The 26,823-nt window shown below is 42.1% G+C and overlaps 1 protein-coding gene across 2 annotated transcripts; it reads right to left on the bottom strand.

Moving 5' to 3' along the window:
• Window positions 1-2,806: 2,806 nt before the first annotated feature.
• On the bottom strand, window positions 2,807-26,823 carry OGG1 (8-oxoguanine DNA glycosylase). 2 transcript variants are annotated; one of them, XM_033926332.1, is made up of 8 exons: window positions 26,694-26,823; window positions 23,379-23,509; window positions 21,737-22,158; window positions 19,601-19,780; window positions 18,877-19,055; window positions 16,957-17,104; window positions 16,112-16,161; window positions 2,807-3,165 (listed from the first exon to the last, which is right to left on the bottom strand). In XM_033926332.1, exons 2-8 carry the CDS (start codon window positions 23,495-23,497, stop codon window positions 3,070-3,072), a joined length of 1,194 nt encoding a protein of 397 aa, XP_033782223.1. In that variant the 5' UTR covers window positions 23,498-23,509; window positions 26,694-26,823; the 3' UTR covers window positions 2,807-3,069. The 2 variants fall into 2 exon arrangements, with proteins under 2 accessions (XP_033782223.1, XP_033782221.1); XM_033926330.1 differs by lacking the exon at window positions 26,694-26,823 and adding an exon at window positions 26,406-26,559.

The following is a 26,823-nucleotide window of genomic DNA, read 5'->3' as shown; positions in this document are numbered from 1 at the left end:
ACCCACTCCTTCCCTGCCCCCCACCGCACACCCATGCCTTCCCTTCCCCCATGCCTCTGGTGCGAGCAGCATCTCACTCAACCAGGAAGTGATGTCAGAGGGACAGCCATGGCCAGCGGGGGGATGAGGGAGTGAAGGCGCACTTGTGGCTGAGATGGAGTAGGGAGGCAGAGAGGTGCTGGCACCCTTACCAAGATGGTACCCGGGACGGTCCACTGACCCTTCCCCCTTACTATGAAACTGGGTTCATTCCGTACTGGCTTCAAACCCAGTTTTAACACCTCCATCTGCCCTTACCAATCTCCTTGTACACTCGTTCGGTCAGACTCTTGTTCCCTGAGTCCAGGAGGGGTAGGTAATCCCGCTTCGCAATCTGCCACACATGTGTGTCCACAAGGTCTGCCCAAGGTTTATCTAGCGCCATCAAACAAACGCAATCCGCTACCTAAAACGACATATACCATGATAGGTTCATTTCTGGCCAATCATTTCCTTCTAATGCTTGAAACAGAGTTCTACAGCAATCACCCTGATACAGCAGAAAGGCCGAAGCATGAAAAACTAATGAATGCATCTGATTGGCCAAAGCCCTCCTTATCAAAAATCACTTTGTCTGAGATTTTTTTCTCAAAAACTACATAAAAAGTGATTCTGAGCACTACCTCAGGATTTTTTTTTTTTTTTTAACACAATGGACTCCACAGGCTCTCGAAGCAATATGCTTTGCCGACGGAGATCCACCAAACCGCCGAGTTCAAGCCAGCCAAGAGTGCCTCGTGGCTGGACCAAATTGTGTCCCACTCCCCCGGAGATGGGCACAATTGCTCCATGCGCGACCTAGCTAGAAGTAAAGTACCAGTTAGTGCATACAGTAAAATACAGTCAATTGATAGGGAAGCAACCCTGCAGATTACCTCAGGATTTTTTTTTTTTTTTTTTTTACACAACAGATTCCACAGGCTCACCTCTACTGGTCTGAAGAATACTAAAGAACTTAATTTCCCCATTCCGTCCCACGGCTCGAGAGGCACTAAGGCCGGAGAGCTCTGGACGCCTGCAGCCGCTGCCGACGGAGCTCCATCGCCTCACAGGGCCAAACAGCCGAATTCAGGCAGGCCAAAAGTGCCTCGTGGCTGGACCAAATTGTGTCCCACACCCCCGGAAATGGGCACAATTGCTCCATACGCGACCTAGCTAGAAGTAAAGTGCAGGTTAGTGCAAAAATACAGTAAAATACAGTCAATTGACAGTGAAGCAACTCTTCAGACCGGCACTACCTCAGGATTTTTTTTTTTAAAGAAAGGACTCCACAGGCTCTCAAAGTAATATGCCTTGCTTGATTTAGTTTTAAGTTTTGGATTGCGTTTTGATTTCAGTCTCCACCTGCTGGTCATGATTGGATATATATCCATTCATAAAGATTAACCTCTACTGGTCTGGAGAGTACTAAAGAAGTCAATTTCCCCATCCCATCCCCCAGCCCGCGAGGCACTAAGGCTGGGGAGCTTTGGACGCCTGCAGCCGCTGCCGACGGAGCTCCACCACCTCACAGGCTCAAACCGCCGAGGTCAAGCCAGCCACGTGTGCCTGGAGGAGGGCACAATTGTTCCATACGCGACCTAACTAAAAGTAAAGTGCCGGTTAGTGCAAAAATACAGTTAAATACAATCAATTGATAGGGAAGCAACCCTGCAGATTACCTCAGGATTTTTTTTTTTTTTTTTTACACAACAGATTCCACAGGCTCACCTCTACTGGTCTGGAGAGTACTGAAGAACACAATTTCCCCATCAAATCCCACGACTCGAGAGGCACTAAGGCCGGGGAGCTCTGGATGCCTGCAGCCTCTGCCAATGGAGCTCCATCACCTGGCCGACCCAAACCGTCGAGTTCAGGCTGACCAGAAGTACCTCATGGCTGGACCATATTGTGTCCCACTCCCTTGGAGAAGGGCACAATTGTTCCATACGCGACCTAGCTAGAAGTAAAGTGCTGGTTAGAGCAAAAATACAGTAAAATACAGTCAATTGATAGGGAAGCAACTCTGCAGACCGGCACTACGTCATTATTTTTTTTTTTACAGAACAGACTCCACAGGCTCTCGAAGCAATATGCCTTGCTTGATTTAGGGGGCAAGGCTTACTGCTGAGGCTACTCTAAAAAATGTGGGGAGGTGGAGGAAGTGGGGGGAGGGACCCCGCTCGAGACCTGCCGGGTTTGACACCCCCAAAGTCAGATGGACCCCCAAACAGGCCCACTCAAGCTCTGTCCGGCCAAAAACAGGGACTAGAAACCCCCTAAACAAATTCCAACAGCCCTACCAAGGGAGATGGGTACAGCTCACTCAACACCTGCTGGTCATGATTGGATATATACCCATTCGTAAAGATTAACCTCTACTGTTCTGGAGAGTGCTAAAGAAGCAGCATTTCACATGCTGAAAGTGATTGGCCCACAAGCCTTCCCTCTGACATCAACTATGACGTCAAAGAGGTTTCTGGGTCAGCTACTTACGTGTAGCGTGTGAGTTCGCTGGGGGCGGAGGGAGCGAGTGCTGTTCAAACAAGTAACTGGGTTAGCTTGAGGAGGGGGTTGTAGGCGGACGGCCAGGCAGGCAGTGAGGGAGGTATCCTCAGCAGTGGCTTCAGTGGCGGGGCTGGGGGAGGGGAGACAAGGATTCCCTGCGGCAGTTGTGTCTATTGACGGACAGGGAATAGTGGCGGCCAGGCCATGTACTCCCAACAAGCGGTCTGCGTACCCCTAAGGGACACACTGCTCTGGACCATTCTGAATAAAAGATGCTACAGAGTATTGAAGTTGTTTATTTGGAAAAAATGAAATTTCATGGAATAACCTTTTGACATATGTCAAAGGAGCAGCCTCAAGATTTAAAACAAAAAACACCTTACTGCAAAGGTAAAAGACGAGAAAAAGTTAAAAAGATCACATTTTCCCGTAGGCCTGTTCATGGACGTGATGGTAAAATTCTGTCTGTCTACTGCAACAGGTTCCTCCCACTACAACAGGAGGAAATCTTGACCTCCATTCAGCACATCATCTCAGGGTCCATCAGATCTTCTCCATTCTCCTTTTTCCTGGTTTCCTCTTCGTTCCTTGATCCTCAGATGCTTTCTGCATCTTCTTTAAGTCAGCACAGAATAAGACCTAAAAAAAAAGCCCAAAGGGTTTCTTTATGGAACAACATCTCCAAAAGGGTTTGTGTTGAGCAGGCCATCTCCATAATACCTTACTTTTATGCCTGGATGTGTTGGGTGGGATCTCAGCCTCTCAAGTTCACTGCTAATACTGCTCATACTACTTGCACTGCGTCAAAGAATACTTTCTTTCATCATTTTAATTGTTTGAATAGCACCCTACCATCCTAAGATCCTTATCAGAAAATGTAACCAAGTTTCAGGAATTTCAAATATTTACTTGCCTCTCACACTTTTTGTTTGCTACTGACAGGGAAACTAAGAACCACATAATACTGCCCTGGGAATGTCATGCATCTCTGAGGGGGGGGGGGGGGGGGGGAACGTGGCGCAGTGGTTAAAGCCTCAGCATCCAAAAACAATCCTTCCTCAGGGGTCCAAAAGAGTATCAGATACTAGGGAACCTTAAGGATAACAACTGGAAACATCAGTGTAGTGGACAACTTAGCAAGCTGTGTGAGCTCCTATGTGGTTCAGGAACCAAAACGTATCTGATACTCTTTTGGACCCCTGAGGAAGGAGTGTTTGTTCGAAACACGGACTGTGTCGGGTCCCGGTTCACCACCTTTTTGGATACAAACTGTTTTATTACATTTATGGTTGTTTATTAAAGACTTGGCGTCTTGTACACCATTCCTGTAGTTTCTTTTGTTGTCTGGTCATCAGCAGCAGAATAGACCTGGACACTGGGGGTCATGGCCCTACCCGTATTTTTCCCAACACAGTTAAGGCAGAATCTCGAAGAATAGCAAGATTCTGGAACCCCAAAGAGTAGCAACATTCCAGAATCCCAAAGAGTAACAAAAGATTCTAGAACCCCTAAGAGTAGCAACATTCCAAAATCCCAAAGAGTATCAAGATTCCAGGCAGAATCTCAATGAATAGCAAGATTCCGGAACCCCAAAAAGTAGCAACATTCCATAATCCCAAAGAGTATCAAGATTCCAGGCAGAATCTCAAAGGATATCAAGATTCCAGAACCCCAAAGAGTAGCAACATTCCGTGCTACCAATCCAGGCCAAGCAGTGGCTCCCCCCATGTCTTTCTCAATAGCAGACTATGGACTTTTCCTCCAGGAACTTGTCCAAACCTTTCTTAAAACGCTATCCGCTCTTACCACAACCTCTGGCAATTTTGTGGAGTTTTTTTGAGAGACCAATGACTGTGCTAGCTCCATTGTGGGACTTGATGTCCTGTGAAAATAAGGAGCATAATTCTTATTCTGAGGGTCTCTTTTTCTCCATCCTTTTTGAACTCTTGCATGTTAATGAGCTGTTTGGCAACGTGTAAGCAATGGACTTTTGATCATAGCTGCCGTGAACTACTCTATTGTTGTTTGCATTACTGTATGTTTATAGCAAGAGTTTGTTATTTTGGGTTCTTATAAATAAATAAAATTACTTCTCCTAATGGCAGGGTTCTCGCCTTAACTCTGGGATTTAGCTGGAAGCCGAGGAGCAGGATGAAGTTCCTTTGCATCAAATCAGTGAATCACTATGAAACACTGATTGGGCTTAATTAACTACGTACACTATTCGTTAGTCTTATTAGCTAGATTCCCACTGTGAAACATCTTGTCCCATGAAAATGTTTAAATTCAGCAATATCCATTAGACAATAATGCACTACTTCTTGTCGAAGGCCTAGAGCGCCATCTAGTGGTCATAATTAGTAAGTTATTCTATACCTAGCTAGCACCAAGTCTTCTGATATGTCCAGCATTGTTATTTAGATTATCATTTATTAACTGCCTTTTCATGAAGAGATTCACCCAAAGTGTTTTACAATACATTGAATAGTAAATCAGATGCTCTAAGTATTTTCCCTATCTGTCCTGGCAGACTCGCAATCTCATTTCAAGTTTCATTTAAAATTTGATTCTAATGCTTATCAGTATTTCTAAGATTGTACATCAATAAAATTTGGGGACAATATAGACATAAATAGACTAACTCAAAAACGTAAGGAAAAGGGGGACATCTAATAAATATACTTAGGATGGGCCCCAAAATGATGGGCTGGGTCAAGAACTGGTTGAGTGGAAGACGATGGAGGGAAGTGGTTCATGGAGATTGCTCTGAGGAAAGGGACGTTACTGGGAGTGCTCCCTGATTTGAATCTATTCACATTGGTGAATCGATTCGTTTTCTTAAACAAATCGGGCTTTCCGATTCACTGACCAATCCTCCTCCCTGCATGCCTTTGGGCCTCCTAAAGCAGGAGCAGCAGCGCTCTGGCTGCGAAAGGCCTGTCCTAAACGCTGCTTCTTGCTGGCCGTCCACTGCCACTGTTGCTCCTGCTTTAGGAGGCTGATGTCAGAGCTCACGTTGAGTGTATGTGTGTGTGTGTGGGGGGGGTTATCAGTCGGGAAGTGCTGCATAGGCATCAGCACCGTGGGTACCCTTAACTCTGCTGCTTTAGGGGGTTCCCTGATGGTTGGCATGTTTTCCCCTTCTCTCCACCATCGTCCAGCTTCCCTCTGGCCTCCCGGTCTTACTTTCAAAACAAATTATGGCCTGCAGAGGATACCTGGTGATGTGATTCTAGAAGCTTCCATCGGCATCCGCTGCACATTCCCTCTGCCGTGGTCCATCCCAGACCAAAACAGGACGTGATGTCAGAGGAGGGGGTGGGACCGTAGCGGAGGCCGACGGCAGCCTACTAGAATCGCTACATTACTCAGTCCCCCCCACCTCAGTCCGGCATATGCCCCACTTTGGATCCCCTCTCTCCGTGTAATTTTTTTTAGACCCCTGATACAGGTTTTCAACTGAAACACTGCCAGTTCTTTAGGCCTTTGCTTCCATGGGAATGTACATGAGGAGAGTTTTTTTTTTCAAATGAAGGAAAACTCTGGAAGGAGAGGGCATAGGATGAAGTTAAGAGGTGACAGGCACAGGAGTAATGCAAGAAAATACTTCTTTACAGAAAGGGTGGTGGATGCATGGAATAGTCTTTCAGTGGAGGTGGTAGAGATGAAGACTGTTTCTGAATTTAAGACAGTGTGAGAAGAGGAGATAGTGGATGGGTTGGTAGGGCAGACTGGACGGGCCACTTATGGAATTACCAGACGTCCGGGGAAACCCGGACATGTTCTCTTTTTAGAGGACGGTCGAGTGCCTGGATGGACTTTCCAAAACCCAGCGCCGGGAAGGCCTTTGTGCGTGCACGGATGAAGTCGCATGCATCCGTGCATGCTCGGAGACCCTCCAAACGGGACCCTGGAGGTAGGAAAACAAAGATGAGGCTTTGCGGGGGCAGGGCTAGAGGCAGAATGGGGTAGGGCCATGTATCTGATTTTCTCCGTACAAAAATCTGGTAACCCTAGTCATTTGATCTTTATCTGCCTTCGTGTTGCTACGATTTGTGATTTTACTGTATGTATACTTTATTTAAAGTCCACAGATGTTTTACTGGGTGCATTATAGATTACGTATGTTAAATAATCAATGAAAACAAATGCTTCCCAAGCAGTTTCTGCAGTGCACAGCGAGGACAAAGAGGCAGAACACATCAACATTGTACTTACCTGTAATAATTTGCCGCGCGTGTCCCGCCACCTTTATACAATTAAGTGAGCCACTTCCCTGCCCCCAGGCCTTCAGAGAACTGTTTAAGCACATCCTTTTCTGTTGCCGGGACCTGCATGATTCTGCAGCTCCAATTATGGGATTTTGCCCATGTGCTCAAACGCCTCCCTGGCTCTTGGGGTGGAATCGGCTAATTTAAACAAGGATGTTGGAAGGCTGCGTGACAACATTGTAAAAGATATAAGCACTGTTAATGGTGTTTGCTGTGCTCACTTCCCCCTGCTCAATTTAAGGCTCGGGAGAGCGCAGCACGGGTTTCTTGGGGGGCCCCAAATCTGAAGTACAGTTATAGATTACAGGTCAATAGTGAAGCTGAAGTGGGGGTTAAGTCACATCAGACAGGTCAAGAGGGTTTCTCTTATTTAGGATTACCATATGGCTCCAGAAAAAGGAGGATGGATTGGGACATCCGGGTTTTACTTCCATTGCTTCAAATGCCAATGAGAAAAAACAAGAAAAATCAGATTATCTAAAGAGTCTGTAATAAACGATCTTCGCAAGATGATTTAAACTTAACTTGCTTTTTCCATCTTATATATGTGACAAACTGAATTCCACCAAAATGTATAATTTAATTTAGTATAATCTTTCCAATTTTGAGTAATTTGTTGCATGGCGACGCCTGTCAATATTAATAACAACTTGTTATTATTTGCAGAAATCGGGCTCTGAGTTCTCATTGCTGTACCAAATAATATAGTGTCATACGAGAGTCCTACATGATTTTCTAATAATGTATTAATTTGGGGCCAAATTAGTTTCCAAAAAAGCATTTACACAAGATAGCGCCAGTAACTGTCTTTTTTTTTTTTTTACTATTTCCACCAGATGGCGCCATTGTATTTGAAATATCTTTTACTTTGCAGCCCATTCACATTAACTGTCTTTTTTTTTTTTCTTTCACTGTTTCCACCAGATGGCGCCATTCTATTTGAAATATCTTTTACTTCGCAGCCCATTCACATTAACTTTTTTTTTTTTTTACTGTTTCCACCAGATGGCGCCATTGTATTTGAAATATTTTTTACTTTGCAGCCCATTCACATTAACTGTCTTTTTTTTTTTTTTTTCAGTTTCCACCAGATGGCACCATTGTATTTGAAATATCTTTTACTTTGCAGCCCATTCACATTACCTTTTTTTTTTTTCTTTCACTGTTTCCACCAGATGGCATATGTGGGGTTGGGGTGGGGAATGTATAGCATATGGAATAGGAATATGGATAAAAAGGGGGGTATTTAATTTATCTTATAAGAATATTTGATTGTAAATACAAGTGAAATGTGAAAATGGTTTTATTATGTTTAATTCAATTGATGTAAGATTCAAAAATGAATAAAGAATTATAAAAAAAAAATGAATAAAGAATTAAAAAAAATAAAATAAAATAAACTTGCTTCTCAACTGAAAATCAATGAAGATTTTTATACGCTAATGCAACACTTTCATATCTTTGTAGATCTAAAATTAATCTAACCACAAGATTCTGAAGTAACTGCAATTTTTTTGATCTGTTTTGATGTTAAGTTAAATATAAAGTATTACAGTAATCAAGTTGAGGGAATTCTAACATCTGAACCAACAGTGCAAAATGATGTTCAAAAAAGCACAACTTCACTAGCCTAAGTTTCCTCATATTAAATCTTCCTCCATAAATTAGAAATTTGATCTTCAAATGTAAGAGAAGAGTCTAAAAGAATACCCAAAACTTTAGACGTTTTATCTACTTGCAGGGTAGTAAGAACTGAAGGAACAGAAGGTAGTGAATTGTGAACCCAACGAACCTTCGTCTTACTTGCATTCAATTTCGACTTATTAGTAGAAGCCCAATCTCCAATTCTATTCACGCAATCAGTGATCTTAGCTGAAATATCCTCCTTGTTTGAATTTAATGGAATTAATAAAAAAAAAATATCATCAGCATAGGCTGACCAACATAGTTTTTGCAGAGTACTCATAAAGATATTAAAAAGCGTAGAAGAAATCAAAGAGCCTTGTGGCATTCCACAAGAAGTCCAGCTCCTAGAAAAGGTTCCGTTCTTCAGCACACTATAATTCCTCTTTACTAAAAAAAAAATCGTTAAATCAAGTTTTTATATGAACCATGTCAACCACAGCTTCCTCTACACTAGTGGTCTCAAACCCTTTGCAGGGCCATATTTGGGATTTGAAGGTACTTGAAGGGCCTCAGAAGAAAAGAGTTAATGTCTTATTATAAAAAATGACAATTTTGCATGAGGTAAAACTCTTTATAAATCTTTCCTTTTGGCTAAGTGTTAATAATAATAATAATGTAATTTATAGCTAAAGAGACACATGATCAAGAAACTTTTATTTTACTTTTGTGATTATGATAAACATACTGAGGGCCTCAAAATAGGACCTGGCGGGCTGCGAGTTTGAGACCACTGATCTAAAACATTCAGTATCAAGGTCACAAAATTATATTGCAGGTCCTGGAGCTGACTGGACAGCTGTGTGTTCATTTTTAATCAAGGTCTGCCTGACATCTGTAGAACTGGTCATAGCGCTCATGGTTTGAATGCTCTTAAATGTACCATAAGAACTCTTATGGATTATTGCAATAGTTAAAAAGCAGTTTAATAGCCGGGGTGGATGGCGGGTGGCGCTGGCACCCCTCTTACCTTCCCCCCATACCTCTAGTTGAAGTTGTTGCTCGCGGAGGGTCAACAAGGGGCTCTTCCAGACCCCGTCGGTTCTCCTGCTGACGTCACTTCTGGGGGCCGTGCATTGGAAGCGACGTCGCCGACCACCGCAAGGAACAACAGCAAGGGTGGGGGGGGGGGGTGGAAGCGCGCAGGAGGGTCGGAGAGGGGCACTTCTCACCCTCACTGCACCGCTGCTTAACAGGGAACAAAGTCGGCATCTTGGAATCATTTGCTTAATTGTGTATGTTCTAAATATGCATTTTAGGCTAAATATCAACTAAGTACAGCTGCTCCAAAGTATTTAAGAGAAGACATGAGCGTTTCAGAGTTTAGGTCCAATCTTAAAACCTATTTATTTAAAGACGCTTTTAATGTTTAACCATCCTGCTAAGGACACTATCTCTTTGAATCTGAATGATTATCATGGTTATCAGTTCCCACCTAATGTCCATTCCACTTGTTCTTTCTTTATAATGTATTTCTACCGCTTCCCTCTTCTACCTGTTCGTCCGTTAGTCTTGTATACTGTTAAGTCCTTGTACGATATACCTCCATGGTACTCTGTAATTTTAAATACATGTACTTTTAATATTGTTTGTACACCGCCTTGAAGTCTGATTGGCGGTATAATAAGATTTTAATAAACTTGAAACCATAGTATATTATTTTACCATATCTATTAAATTTATATCAGTACCAAATGAATAATGGGAATATATCAGGTACTATGGCTGATTCTGTAATTATTGTCTTGCCAAAACCAAACAGGGATCCTACTTTGGTTTCAAATTACAGGCCTATCTCTTTATTAAATGTAGATGGTAAATTGGTTGCTAAAGTATTAGCAATAAGATTGGCAAAAGCTCTTCCTTTTATTATTGATGTACACCAAACAGGATTTATTGCTAAAAGACACTCATCAAACAATACTAGATTAGCATTTCACTCTTTAAATTTAGCAAAAAATATTAATGATCCAGCTTTTCTAGTGTCTTTAGATGCAGAAAAAGCATTTGATAGAGTGGAATGGAGTTTTATGTATCAAGCTTTAGAATGGTTTGATATAGGCCCCGGTTTTATTAAAATGATTCAGACATTGTATAGCTCTCCTGGTGCAAGATTATATATTAATAATAATTTATCAGATAGATTTAACTTGCGAAGGGGGGTTAGACAAGGATGTCCTTTGTCCCCCTTACTTTTTGATATTGTTTTAGAACCCTTATTAATTGCAATTAATCAAACTAAGGGGATAAAGGGAATCCCATATTCTAACTGGGAATTTAAACTTTCTGCATATGCAGATGATATTTTACTATATTTAAGAGAACCGGGGAATACTGTTCCAAGTTTACTTAATCTTCTAGAGAAGTTTGGAAAATTTTCTGGATATAAAATTAATTGGAGTAAATCTGAAGTTCTTCCAATTAATGTTCATTGTACCAAAGGATTATTTGATTCATATTCATTTATATGGAAAGATGAAGGTTTAAAATACTTAGGTATTATTATCAAAAATACAATTGAGGATACAGTGAAAGAAAATGAAAAACTTTTATTAAGAAAGATAACAGAAATGTGTGAGCAATGGAATCCTTTATATCTCTCTTGGTGGGGAAGAGTTCAAACAATTAAAATGATGATATTGCCTGTGGTTTGTTATCAAATGAGTATGATACCAATATTTTTTCAGGGGTCATTTTATAAAAAGTTAAACAATGTTCTTACAAAATTTGTTTGGTTTGGGAAAAGACCCAGAATTGCTTTCGTATCTTTACAAAGACCAATTGTGGAGGGAGGGGTAAATTTTCCAAATTTTTATAGGTACCATCAAGCCTATATTCTAAGACAGGGTATGTATTGGATCCTCCCAGATCTCATGGAGAATGTACCTGATTGGTTATATTTAGAATGGTGGCTCCTGTTCCCATTACATTTAGAGCATGTAATTAGTATAAAATTGCCTAGGAAATACAAAGATAATAGAATTTTACTTGATACTTAGAAGACCTTAAGGTATATTAGTAATTTGTCACCGGATCCAATTGCAAAATCATTAAATCAATCCATTTGGGTTAATTCCAGGATCAGGATTGGCGGATTTAAGATCGTCTGGAAGCAGTGGATAATTGCAGGTATACGGACATTGAAGGATGTTATTTCAGATGGATTACTGCTTAGTTTTTCACAATTGCAACATAAATTTGGCTTAAATAAAACACAATATTTTAAATGGTTGCAATTGAAGCAGGCTATTCAGGTAGGGTTCCCTGAATGGAAGGGTCTTAACACTCAATATAGCTTGCAGGTCCTCTGCTTTCAGGTGGATTTTTTGGGACACCAAGCTGCAAAATGGTATAAATTATTATATGGATTTTTAAATAAAAAAAAGGAAACTGGACTTAGGGATATTTGGAGTATTGAGATTGGAAAGACAATTTCTGCATCTCAATGGCCACGATTTTGGTCCTGGAGATTAAGGTCTACAAGGTCAGCATCTATGAGTCAAACATGGATGTTTTTGTTACATCGAGTTTTATGGACCCCTACACGTTTACAGAAGTTAGATAGTACTAGATCCAATAGATGCTGGCATTGTAGATTAGAAGCTGGGACGTTAGATCATTTAATTTATTTTTGTCCCTGTGTAAATGCTTTTTGGAAAGTAATTTGGCCCCAAATTAATAAATTATTAGAGAACCATGTAGGACTTTCGTATGACACTATATTATTTGGTACAGCAATGAGAACTCAGAGCCCGATTTCTGCAAATAACAACAAGTTATTAATATTGACATGGGTCGCCATGCAATAAATTACACAAAATTGGAAAGACTATACTAAACCATACATTTTGGTGGAATTCAGTTTGTCACATATATAAGATGGAAAAGATGATAGCGTTACAACAAGGAAATATTCATAATTTTAAAAAAAATATGGGGACCATTGACTATTTATTCTAATGATCAGATATCATAGCACACGGGTAGTATATATGTGTGGGTGGGTTGGGGAATGTATATCATTTGAAATAGGATGGATAATAAAAAGGGGGTATTTAATTTTTCATATAAGAATATTTGATTGTAATTACAAGTGATATGTAGAAATTGTTTATATTATGTTTAATTCACTTGTTGTAAGATGCAAAAATGAATAAAGAATTATAAAAAAAAAAAAAGAATACTTTCTTCAGGAGTTCATAGAGCGTAAAGTTATGAGCAGCTTTACTTTAGCACAGGGATGTCAAATTGAATCACATAAGGAGCCGAAATCCAAAATATAGGCTAGTCGTGGGAGAAATTTTTTCTTAAGATACTTAGGGGTCCTTTAAGGTACCCTAATGCGCACCTTAATAAAAGGACCCCTTAGTCTTAGTAGAAGTCTAGGGTTACAATCTCTCCAACCCCACATCGGCTCTGTGACGTCAACAAAATAAATAAAAAAGACTTTTCCTCTCTCTTTTAGGTCCTAGTTCACGCTCGCTGTCTTACACCAGCTCTGGCAGGATACACATTTCAAATCTGACATATTGTAATCACACAACAGAAAATAAAGTTATTTTTTCTACCTCTTGTTGTCTGGTCATTATCCAAATCATGTTGGGTCCCAGGCTATGGTTGTCTTCTAATAACTCGCTTGCCAGGGTCCCTACTTTCTTCTTCTCTCCATCCCGGCAGCTGAAGACAGGCACCTCCCCCCCAGCAGTCTGAGACAGGAGGAAGCATCCACAACATGCAAATACTGATGCAGGAGAGGGCCTGAGGCCAAAGAGGGGCCCAACAGTGCACAACCACCGGTCCTTCCCTCCCTCCCTCCATCAGGTGCAGCACAGATCTGCCAATGTTAAAAGGAGCAGTGTTGAAATCAGAGATTTGCTGCTGCCTTAGCACGTTTCCTCTGATGTATGGGACCGCAGCAGAGAGAATGTGCTACGGCGGCAGCAGGGCTCCCACTTCGACGCGGCTCCTTTTAACATTGGCGGAGGGGGAGGTTTTGAGGATCAATGATTGAAACGTGGAACTTTTAATTCTTGGCTGAGAGCTGTATTTACATATGTCCAAGCTGGTTTCTGAGATTCTCAACCATATCTATATATATAAAATCGGATGTATGTATGTATGTGCCGCGATCACGCAAAAACGGCTTGCCCGATTTGAACGAAACTTGGTATGCAGATCCCTCACTACCTGGGGTGATATGTTCTGGGGGTCTCGCGGCCCACCTGCACATGTGGGAAGGGTGGGTTCACCCAAGAATGTATATGTTCTTGCTCCTGGAGGTGAAACTAAAAATGTTGTTTATAATCAATTTTTGTGTTAGTTGAATTGTATTCATTTTGTCAAATATTTCACATTATACTTTGAATATTTTACTTTTTATAAAGCTGTAACAAAATTATTTCATTCACCACTATAAAGTATCTTTATTTAAATCCATTTACAGTGTTATTGCTATAATTAAATACCCGTGCAACGCCGGGGCATCAGCTAGTAAGAATATGCTTTACTGGGTCAGACCAATGGTCCATCAAACCCAGTAGCCCATTCTCACGGTGGCCATCCAGGTCTCTAGTACCTGGCCAAAACCCAAGTTGTAGCAATATTCAATGCTACCGATCTAGGGCAAGCAGTGACTTCCCCCATGTCTTTCTCAATAACAGACTATGGATTTTTCCTCCAGGAACTTGTCCAAACCTTTCTTAAAACCAGCTACGCTATCCGCTATTACCACATCCTCTGGCAACACGTTCCAGAGCATAACTATTCTCTGAATGAGAAAAAATTTCCTCCTATTGGTTTTGAAAGTATTTCCCTGTAACTTCATCGAGTGTCCCCTAGTCTTTGTCATTTTTGACAGAGTGAAAAATCGATCCACTTGTATCCGTTCTACTCCACTCAGGATTTTGTAGACTTCAATCCTATCTCCCCTCAGCCGTCTCTTTTCTTTCCTCATACAGGAGGAGTTCCATCCCCTTTATTATCTTGGTCGCTCTTCTTTGAACCTTTTCTAGCGCCACTTTATCTTTCTTGAGATAAGGAGACCAGAATCGAACACAGTACTCCAGGTGAGGTTGCACCATGGAGCAATACAGGGGCATTATAACATTCTTAGTCTTGTTAACCATCCTTTCTTAATAATTCCTGGCACCCTATCTTAACACTCTATGCTTCAGTTTATGAGATTGTGCCTAAAATAATTCCCATGCTGAGGCAATATTCTCCTACAACAGGTTACAAGCATTAATATTCTCGGGGTTATTATAGACTACAAATTAACACATCAAGATCACATAACACAAACAGTGAAAAACTGTTTTTTTTACAAATTGCGCATGATCAGGTCATTAGCAAAGGTATTAGAACCATCAGCACTCAATATACTTATCCACTCTCTGGTTATTTCGAAACTCGACTACTGCAATTCTCTGCTAAAAGGCATTACCCCAAAACAAATAAGGAGACTCCAACTTATCCAAAACACGGCAATAAAAATCATAACAAATTCAAAAAAGTACGACCATGTAACACTTCTCTTAAAAAATGCTCATTGGTTGCCAATATCCCATCGTATTACCTATAAAATAGCATTACTTTCATTTAAGATCCGCCAATCTAATCTGCCTATCTTTTTGGACAGGTTACTTATCCCTTATACTCCATCCAGAACTCTACGGTCCTCTGACCAAAACCTTTTTTCAGTACCGTCTCTTAAAGTTATCGGCACGAAACGAACAGCGCAGTTTCATAGAAGAGGGGGTTAATTCCTACATTTCATTTTACAGAACAAGCGTCTGTTCAATAATCGTTTAAAAGTACATAAGTTTCCCTGCTGGCGTATATACCTAGGTACTTCATTCCATGTTATAAAGAAAGTATGGCCTAGTCAATTAAAAATTACATCTTTGAGTTCTCAAGGACAAGATGCTTTCTGGAGACATATTTACATTAAGAACATAAGTGTTGTCATACTGGGACAGGTTCATCAACCCAGCATCGTTTCTAAAAGTGGCCTACCAGGTCCCAAGTACCTGGCAAGATCCCAGGAATAAGCAGTGGATTTTCCCAAGCCCTACTTAATAATGGCTTATGGACTTTGCTTTTAGGAAATTATCCAAACCTTTTTTAAACCCTGCTAAGCTAAAACTGCTTTCATCACATTATTTTAAATTCTTTATTCAATTTTAAAAACTTACAATAAGTGTAACAGCATATATAACATTTTAAACTCAGATACAACACTTAATATTCTGTTAAAATCCATATCCGAATTTATCCTCCCTCTCCTCTAATCCATAACATTCTTTAAATTCAAGAAAACCTATCATAATCCCCATTCCTATATACCTTACTTTAATCAAACCAAAATACCTTTTATAAACCCTGCTAAGCTAAAACTGTTTCCATCACATTATTTTAAAATGTAGAGCTAAAAATTATCAAAACCTCGCCGAAGCCTTCATGCATCGAATCTTCATTGCGTTCAAACCCTGATTTTGTGAGTGCACGAAGAACCACCCGACTGACTGTGACCCCTGCCCCGACCCAGAAAGAAACCTGAAAAGTGGACGGGGTCTCAAATAAGGACGAATCCAAGCGAGCAGAGGGTGTGAATAATTGATTGAAATACTTACAGACTGAGCCCATCCCGCATAAGGTCCCCAGAGTGTCCTGAAGAAATCCCCTGAAAGAAACCAAAAGACGTGAATGAAAGAACCAGAAAAGGCTCTGTGTCAACAGCGGGACAAACCTTGCATTTGCCATCCTCATCCCCTCAGAGATGCGAGCAAGTGCAGGACTGGCTTAACTGTTGGCACATTATTTATCTAAGCATTTATATACCACTTATAGTCTAAGAGGTTTACATTCAGGTACTCAAGCAGTTTTCCCTGTCTATCTAATGTACCTGGGACAATGGGGGATTAAGTGACTTGCCCAGGGTCACAAGGAGCAGTGTGGGATTTGAACCCACAACCTCATGGTGCTGAAGCTGTGACTCTAACCACTGCACCACATACTCCAACCTAAACATAGCAATATTTCCCGACAGTCACACAAACTGAGGTTTTCAGATTGCTTAGATGCCAATCTTTCACCTGTGTGATGATTTTTGCTGTTAGGATATGATAAGTGCAAAAACTACGCACTTTAGTAAAAGACCTTCTTGGTTCATTCGGTGGTGCCCACCCCCCCCACCACACGCCCATGCCTTCCCTTCCCCCGTGCTTCTAGTTCTTCGCTGGTGCGAGCAGCATCTCACTCAACCAGGAAGTGATGTCAGAGGGACAGCCAAGGCCAGCGGGGGGTGAGGGAGTGAAGTCGCACTTGTGGCTGAGGAGGAGGGGGGAGGCGGAGAGGTGCGGGCGCCCCTACCAAGATGGTACCCGGGATGGTCCACTGACCCCTCCCCCTTACTATGAAACTGGGTTCATTCCGTACTGGCTTCATACCCACTTTTAACACCTCCATCTGGCCTTACCAATCTCCTTGTACACTCGTTCGGTCAGACTCTTGTTCCCTGAGCCCAGGTGGGGAAGGTAATCCCGCTTCGCAATCTGCCACACATGTGTGTCCACCGGGACTGCCCCGGGTTTATCTAGCGCCATCAAACAAACGCAATCCGCTACCTAAAACGAGATGTGCAGTGATAGGTTCATTTCTGGCCAATCATTTCCTTCTAATGCTTGAAACAGAGTTCTATAAGCCAATCACTTGCAGGTGACACCCTGATACAGCAGAAAGGCCGAAGCATGCAAACTAATGAAGGCATCCGATTGGCCAAAGCCCTCCTTATCATCCCTGTTTATGAATAACATACAGCTCTGTTAGGGATAGCTGAACAGATTTATAGAAACTGCAGAACGTGAGACGATCTGCTGAGCAGGAGCGGGCTTTGACATAATTTTGACAGACAGAGGTTGTGCATAAATGTCGGTACCATACACAGAGCTCCACAAACCTTCTGTGATAAATAAGTAAGTCAAAATGTAAGATGGAAACAAATTGCTAGAAATATATTTGCAAAATACAATATTTAAATTCAGCCACACTCTGGTTATTATTAGCTGCTCTTTCACTAACATATAGCGTGGGTTTTAGAACCAGCAGCGGCAGGAACTGCTCCGACGCTCACAGGAATTCTATGAGTTTCAGAGCAATGTCGGCGCTAAAACCCTCGCTATGCGTTCGTAAAAGTTGGGGTTAGTTAGGATTAGATCAAATTTTTACCATGTATTTCTATACTGCAATACCATTAACTTCTTTGCGGTTTACAAAACAGAATTTTAAAAAACTGTACATAAACAGTCGAATGTAATACATTAATTTCCTAAGAATCTTGTAAACAAATATGTTTTCAATTGTCTCCTAAAATGCTGATATGAGCATTTTAGAGAATTCAGATCTTTACCCCATGCTGCAGCTTGAAACGACAGGAGACTGAAGGAAAAGTAAATACAGCATGCGGGTGTCGAGAGTGCTTTGAATTAACAAATGTGAACGAATCCACGCGATCATTACAACCAAATCGCTGGCTGAGGTGGCGGCGCGGGGCACTGCCCGAGCTGCTGGACGCTTCATGTGTTCCTCGGTACAGGGGCGGGAGCGTGGAGATCGTGTCCGGGGGAGAGGAAGGTTGGTTGTTGTGTGCTGAAAGGGTAAGGGAGCCGGCCAGAAACAAACATGCTGCTGCACAGAGAAGTAGGGTGGGGGGGAGGGGAGGGAAATGCTGCTGCACAGGGAAATGGAGGGGGGAGGGAAATGCTGCGGCTACACAGGGAAGGGTGGGAGGGAAATGCTGCTGCTGCACAGGGTAGTGGGGTGGGGAGGGAAATGCTGCTGCACAGGGAAATGGAGGGGGAGGGAATGTAGGAATGCTGCTGCACAGGAAAGTGGTGGGAGGAGGGAAATGCTGCTGCTGCACAGGGAAGGGTGGGAGGGAAATGCTGCTGCTGCACAGGAAAGTTGGTGTAGGGGAGAGGGAATGGGGGCCAGAGAACAAACTTGCTTTGCTTTAGGGGGGAAGGGATTTGCTGGGGGGCAGGGAGCAATCTTGGTTTGCTTTGGGGGGGAGACAGAAGGGGGCCACGGAGAAAGACAGACAGACAAAGGGGGCCAAGGAGAGAGACAGACAGACAAAGGGGGCCAAGGAGAGCCACAGACAGAACGAATGACAGACAGACAGCATCCAAGGAGAGAGAGACAAAGAAAACAAAACAGACAGACATACATCGGCTCTAGCACCCGTTAATGTAACGGGCTTAAAGACTAGTATCAAAATAAAATTAAACTTGAAACTTAATGATATTTTCTGTATATATTTCCCATTGTTTCAGAAGCTGCATAAAAATCAATGGCTGCCCCATTTGCCCACCCCTACACTAGCAATTAGGAGTCTTACTTTGGCGCCAACACCTGGCAAGGTGCAAAGTGCTGCTTTAGCCTCTTCATACGTGATGGACCGAAGAGTCTCCAGCCAACCTGAGCCGTGATCTTTCAAGATTGCTTGTGCACTCTGACTCACAAATTTTGCTCTGTATCCAAAGCCCAGATCTCGCAACCTGTCCTCAGCATCATGCACTGCAATGCATAAGCAGAAAGTCTGTCAATTTCTGGAGTGCTGGTGACTGGAGAGATCAGTGATCTGTAGCTGAAACAGGAGACCGCAGCTGATGTGAGCATCACAGGCAGGAAGCACAAAATGGTTCGGAGGGAATAATGCAGGCAGGGAAGAGGCTAGAAGACGGAGGAAAGGACCAGTCTGGAAGATCTGATTCCTGAATCAAGTACAGTATTCTGCTCAATGGTAAGCTGAGACTGTGGATGCAGCAGAGGCATCACAGCACTTGGAAAAGATTGTGAAACAGTGACACCTAGTGGCTAACTTAAGGTCCAAAATAGCATGGCTGCAGAAGAAATTCTTGTGGATGGCCCCCAGCCAAGAACTCTCCCTACAATGACTGGGCCAAATGAGGATACAGAGGGATATATTTTTTTTAAAAATGCAAAAACCCTTGAATAGCTGTGAATGAAGATACAAGCTTCCAGACCCCAGTGGAGGCCAGTTCCTACGGAGCTGAAAGTTCACAGAAGCAGGAGAAAATTAATGGCCCATCAGTACTCACCAGCCAAGGCCTGCAGAGATGGGAAGGTGTAGTATTCCACAGAGTCCAGCTGGCACAGCCTTTGGCCAAAGGCTTGGCATAGTCTTTCGATCATGCCGGTGATGCGGGAGATGTGATTGTTGGAGGTACAGATGAAAGAGACGAGACATTCAGTTGGGTCCTGCCGCAGAATCCGCACTCCTACAATGAAAAATGCATCATCAGTAGCCCTGGACTGTCAGATGTCAACAGGGCAGATGAAAACCTTCTGATCGTTGGTCACCTATTGAGCTGAGACTGGAAACAAATTTGATGATATTTAGGAGAAAGCTAAAAACATTTTTGTTCCCTCACTAATTTAGTGCTACTTTTTGATAGAAGCAATTATGAAGGTTTATATTTCTAATTTGTTTTCTTTTATTGTTTTATGTGATGTTAAAACCATTTTGAATGATCTTTTGACAGGAAAATGGTATAGAAATGGAAATAAATACCTCTCCTGGTCTGCTAATCCCTGCAATAGGAGCAGCAGCACTACCCTTCATGGTGAGTACACTAGCGACAGCAGAGAGAGAGAAACACAGAAGCGTGAGGTCATAGAGCTTTATGATTATAGAAACATGATGGCTGATAAAGGCCAAATGGCCCATCCACTGTCTCCTCCTCTCCCCATTGGCTAAGGCTCTTTACACCTGCATTGTGAGGTCACAGAACTAAGGCTCATAATACTTGCATTATGATGTCATAGAGCTTTATGATTATAGAAACATGATGGCAGATAAAAGGCCAAATGGCCCATCCAGTTTGCCCTTCCGCAGCATCCACTATCTCCTCCTCTCCTTAATGGCTAAGGCTCTTAACATTTGCATCTCCTCTTCCTATAGGCTAAGGCTCTTTACACCTGCATTGTGAGGTCATAGAGCTTTATGATTATAGAAACATGATGGCAGATAAAGACCAAATGGCCCATCCAGAGCATCCACTATCTCCTCCTCTCCCTATTGGCTAAGGCTCTTAACATTTGCATCTCCTCTTCCTATAGGCTAAGGCTCTTTGCACCTGCATTGTGATGTCATAGAGCTTTATGGTTATAGAAACCTAGAAACATGATGGCAGATAAAGGCCAAATGGCCCATCCAGAGCATCCACTATCTCCTCCTCTCCCTATTGGCTAAGGCTCTTAACATTTGCATCTCCTCTTCCTATAGGCTAAGGCTCTTTGCACCTGCATTGTGATGTCATAGAGCTTTATGGTTATAGAAACCTAGAAACATGATGGAAGATAAAGGCCAAATGGCCCATCCATTACCTCCTTCTCTCCCTATTGGCTAAGACTCTTAACATTTGCATCTCCTCTTCTTATTGGCTAAGGCTCTTTACACCTGCATTGTGATGTCATAGAACTTTATGGTTCTAGAAACATAGAAACATGATGGAAGATGGAGGACACATGACCCATGCTCAGTAATCATTATCTCTTCCTCTCTCTAAGAGATCCCACATGCCTGTCCCAAGCTTTCTTGAATTCAGACAGAGTCTGTCTCTACCACCTCTATAGGAAGACTATTCCACGCATCTACCACCCTTTCTGTAAAGAAGTATTTCCTTGGATTACTCCTTAGACCAGTGTGTTGCAAACTTTATAAGCCACAGCACACTAATCTCAGGGCCACGGCTGAAAGCCGCCCGGACCTGCATGGACATCGACGGGATGACGTTACGCATATGCGTGATGCCATCACGTCGACCTCCACACATGTGCGGATATCCTCCAGCCACGGCCCTGAGCCTCCTATTACTGCCGGCGGTGGGGTTGCACAAGGAGAGGTGAGGAGAGGCGCAGGTTCCGGCTGACAACAGTATGTGCCTCTCACCGCGAGTGGCACGTTCTGTAAGCAGTCAGCCGGCGCCTCTCCTCCTCTCGTGGAACAGCTGGAATCCGCCAAGGTACGCTAGCGTGCCACAGCAGATACACTGCCTTAGAATATCACCTCTTAACTTCATCCCATGCCCTCTCACTCTGGAGTTTCTTTTCAATTGAAAGAGACATCATGCATATTTATGTCACATAGGTATTTAAACACCTCTTATCAATCATGTCTCCCCTCTCCCGCTTTTCCTATGCTCCCCCACAGGTTTAGTTCACTAGTGCAATACCTGGGAACCTCTGAGACACTCTGTGGAAATGAGGGTCTGACATGCCCCAATGCTGATAAAGCTCCACCAAGCTGACGTTTAACTGGAAATAATCTCGTAAGATCTCCTGAGCTTCCTTCTGGGCTAGTTCCCCTTCAAGTAGCTCTGTGTCTGCCTCCAGCCTGAGAAAATCTGGTATTTCTTCCTCTGCCTCCTCCTTCACTAGCACCCCACAGAGGCTCTCAGTTTTTATTTGGGTCTTGGTTGAGTCGGATTCCTTCTTGCACCTTTTATCCATTCTCATTGTGGTTGCACCTCCTTTCTCACTGGGGTGGTTTTCTGTTTTATATATAGTGTACCAGATTCGGTCATCTGTTTGAGTCAAGGTCCACACACGACCTGCTATGACCCCTGTCCAGTGGCCTGGGCTATTTTCATTCCAGCTGAAAAAATATAAAAGTAACAACTTTGAGATTAATTTAAAACTTTCAAAACTATCAGACAATAAAAACCTGCATGATCCACCCAGTCTGCCTAACAGTCAATTCATGATTGAACCAACAGTCAAATAATATTACTAACTCATAAAAATTTTACTCACTAAGTTCCACCAGGTACTATTTTGAGGCCCTCGGAATGTTTATCATAATCACAAAAGTAAAATAAAACAGTTTCTTGATCATATGTCTCTTTAGCTATAGATGACAATATTATTATTAAGGCTTAGCAATAAGGAAAGATTTATAAACTAGAAAGAGTTTTACCTCATGCAAAATTGTCATTTCTTTAATAAGACATTAACTCTTTTTTTTGCGGCCCTCCAAGAACGTACAAATCCCAAATGTGGCTCTGCAAAGGGTGTGAGTTGGAGACCACTGGCTAAACTATAACCATGACATCCTGTTTACCTTTGGGAAGCAGAGCTGAGATTGTGATGTCATAATGCCTCATTCCACCAATAAGAGCCAGCCTCATCAGTGATGTCACAATGGCTTGATTGTCCTGTTCTCCCCTCTGCCCTCCAACCCAGAAAGCAGATTAACCATTCCCCTTAATTCAGTGGTCTCAAACTCGCGACCCGCCAGGTACTGTTTTGAGGCCTGGTATGTTTATCATAATCACAAAAGTAAAATAAAACAGTTTCTTGATCATACGTCTCTTTAGCTATAAATGACAATGTTATTATTAAGACTTAGCCAAAAGGAAAGATTTATAAACTATAAAGAGTTTTATCTCATGCTAAATTGTAATTTCTGAGGCTCTCCAAGTACAGTACCTACAAATCCAAAATGTGGCCCTGCAAAGGGTTTGAGTTTGACACCACTGACCTAGAACTATTTAGGCTAAGTATCAAAATATAAGTCATCCACTGAAACACACAGAATCCTCACTGATGACACATGATATGAATGCATACTCGATCCTGATCAGTCTTTGCCATTTGGGGGGCTCAGACTTTAAAGGTCTGACCAGCATTGGCCCTACTTCTCAACTACCAGAGTTGCTATCGAAGACCGCTCCAGCCCATTCGGATCTATCTTGATGTACAAGGGACACAGGACTGCAGAAGTCTGTTTGTCACTGGACCATTGCATGCTTTTCTTTTTCAAATTTTGGTTAACCTTTACTTCTCTACTGATTTTCCAAAACAATTCTTACTGACCGGAAGGACTGGCCGCAGGACAGCACAAATTCTAATCGGAGTTGAGAGCGTGGGCATGGGATGCTGTGCCAGAGTGCAGGACGGGCCGAGAGAAGGGCACGATGCTTCATGGTTTTCATCTCTGAAAAGCACTGAATGAAAAAGAAAAAAGTAATTGAGAGGATCTCTTCAGTTCTTTCATATTAGTCAATTAAATGCAGGACCCTTTCTGCATTAGTACCTGAGGTACTTAGTACTTCTACCTTTTTATTCCCTCTGAGTCATCTCCTGGGAAATGAGAAGAGGGGGGGGAGAAGCAATGGAACTGAATACAAAAACAACTTTTAGTTTTGTCTGCTTCAGTCTCGTTCCATACTCCTCCTGACAACTGCTGGAAGCTGAGGGCTTCCCCCCTCTCAGGAGAGCTGGTTAATAAAGGGGCCTTTCTACTAGGCACTAATGCTTGCCAAACAAAGCTTACAATGGTATAATGCAGCGCAATCATCCTTCGGTCATTGCCAAATTAGTGTGCTAATCCATGCACTAAAAAATATTTGTTTGTTTTTTTGCAGGGAGTGAGGTGTGAGTGTTTCTGCACTAAACAAAAAAACAAAAGGAATTGACCCCAAAATATCCACAAAGAAGAAAATCCAGAGAAAACAAAATAAAACTCTGTGGATTGACGATGTTCCTAAATGGACTTTATTTGAAAGTGTCAAAGTTCCAAAGGTACACTGAAATCACATAAGATCCCGCTAGGGATACAGGACCCAACATGGTCCGTGTTTCGACAAAAAGTCTTCTTCAGGGGACCCTGGGGGTCCTATAAAGGTGAGTACGTGGGACACAATTGTGTGGTGAGCTGGAAGTGAGACACTGCTTGTGTTTGTTTCCCATGTATTCACCTTTAAAGGACCCCTGAAGAAGACTTTTTGTCGAAACACGGACCGTGTTGGGTCCTGTATCCCTAGCGGACTAGGTCCTTTAAGGCTCTTATGTGGATGATTTACTTTTATGTGGATGGAATTATTTTATGTGGATGATTTCAGTGTACCTTTGGAACTTTAACACTTTCAAATAAAGTCCATTTAGGAACATCGTCACTCCACAGTGTTTCCGCACTAAACAGCATGTACACGTTAGTCCAAGATTACCACGTTAAGTCTTTACAGCCCACAAAATGGATGGCGGTAAGTTTTCACGTGGTAATTTTTTTAATGGCTGGGTGCTAATGGCATGGTTATTAATATAAAAAAATGATGACTGTCACAAAAATTGTGCTCTCCAAAAACAGTACTTCACAGCATGTTTACTTATAGCTTTTTACTTATTCATTGGTCTTCAGAAGTGCCAGTGTTAGCCAATTGATTTAAGTGGTCAAATACTGTGTGGCACCAGCCTCCTCATCAGACCGTTGTGTTTTATATAAAGTGCTTTCTTTAGTGCTTCAATACTTCAGTAAATAAATAATCTTTCAACTTATCTTTTTTTTCTTTTTCTGAGTTTTCCCTTTGTCAGTAATTGTCGGGAAGGGACCTGTCATTCCGACATGTTTCGCCCGAAGGCTGAATCAAGAAAAAAGTCCCCCCTTCTACTTCAGCTCCACACCATCCCGATCATTGGCAATTTTGTAAAATTTTGTAAAATTGCCAATGATCGGGTTGGTGTGGAGCTAAAGTAGAAGGGGGACTTTTTTCTTGATTCAGCCTTCGGGCGAAACATGTCGGAATGACAGGTCCTTTCCTGACAATTACTGACAAAGGGAAAACTCAGAAAAAGAAAAAAAGATAAGTTGAAAGATTATTTATTTACTGAAGTATTGAAGCACTAAAGAAAGCACTTTATATAAAACACAACGGTCTGATGAGGAGGCTAGTGCCACACAGTATTTGACCACTTAAATCAATTGGCTAACACTGGCACTTCTGAAGACCAATGAATAAGTAAAAAGCTATGAAGTACTGGCTTAGTAACGTTTTCACGCTCTCCTCATCCTACTTCAGTTTTAGAAAACTATTAAAAACGAGTCTGTTCAATCGATTTGTTAACTAAGAATACTCAGCACTGCTTATTCAATCCAGTAACCCTAAGAACTCTATAGCTTTCACCTTCTTTATTATGTAAGATTGTATTGCTGACTTTGATTGTAACCTCTTCGCTGATTGTCCAGCGCCTCTTGCTGTAAACCGCCTCAAACTTATATGGCTTTGGCGGTATATAAGAATAAAAAATATTATTCTTCTTCTTATCTATCCACCTCAACCTGGTGCATTATGTGACTAAAGTCATTTATCTACTGATGTGGCTTTGCAAGCTGATGTTTGTTGGGAAGATATCAAGGCAATTGAAAACGAGTGAAAGAACTCCGGAATTGTATTAAAAATGAGAAACTCATGGGGTCTTTGGTTACTCATTGTGTCTCTAGTCAATATGTTATCATGCATGATGACAAAATATTGTAGTGAATAATCATCAGTTTTTCTCTTCTTCTTTTCTTCTTTATGGCACATCAGGAGGGGTGGGTAATGGAAATAATATTACATAATATGTTATATAATGTGTATATGGTGATTGGAAAGCAGTTGAAGGGTGGGTGGTGGGGGAGGGGGTAAAAATATTATTAGAATTTTAGGTAGTAGATATAAAAGTGATATTGTGTAATAATTTGTTGTAATTTAATATTTTGTGCACTTGATGTAAAATATGAAAATGAATAAAGAATATATAAAAAAAAATGTTATCATGCTTATATGACCCAGTCTGATGTCTTTATTTTTTAAACTTTGTTTAACCTATTGTAAACTGCCTAGGCAGGATAGCAAATATATAACAAACTTGTAGCACTTAGTTCAATTAACGGGATCAGGCACTACAAATCCCATACTGCTTTGCAAGTTAAAAACCAGGACACATTGGCCTGAAGGTTTCCAGCCTGACTGGGAAACTTGGGAATGGGATCTTTGTTACCCATTGCAAGAGACAGTCCTAGTTTGGGCTAGTCCTAGTTTTAAATTTACAGTACAGTATTATTTGCAGTCTACCATATACCATGCATTGAAATCAATGGGTTTGGTAGCAATCCAGGCCAAAAAGGTCTCCCTTCCGGAATGGACAACTTGACCGCGTGACTCTCCCGTACGCAAAACAAGAGCGTGGCGTTCACGTGTGCGTACGCCCTTCTGCCGCGCCTGCGCATTGAAGCTTCAGGGGACGCCTCATCGCGGTATGGGGAATGGGAGACTTGGAACGGGGTGGGGGGGGAGGGGACGCGACAGCGGTCACCTTCCACTGTTTATGATTGCGGGTGAGGGAGCGGGAAGGGCCGAGTACGCTTACCTTCCGCTGCGCGCCGGCACGTAAACAGAAACGCGGGGAAAACGTCGCCCCGCCCACCTCGCTATGCAAATTAGCCACCGAGGGCTCGCAAACCCGTGTCAGCGGGCGGTGTCATTAGCTGGGCGGATTT

Source organism: Geotrypetes seraphini, chromosome 17 (genome assembly GCF_902459505.1).
Source record: "Geotrypetes seraphini chromosome 17, aGeoSer1.1, whole genome shotgun sequence".
Taxonomy (NCBI): domain Eukaryota; kingdom Metazoa; phylum Chordata; class Amphibia; order Gymnophiona; family Dermophiidae; genus Geotrypetes; species Geotrypetes seraphini.
Note: the sequence above shows the minus strand (reverse complement) of the source record. Positions and strands in the feature narration are given on the sequence as shown.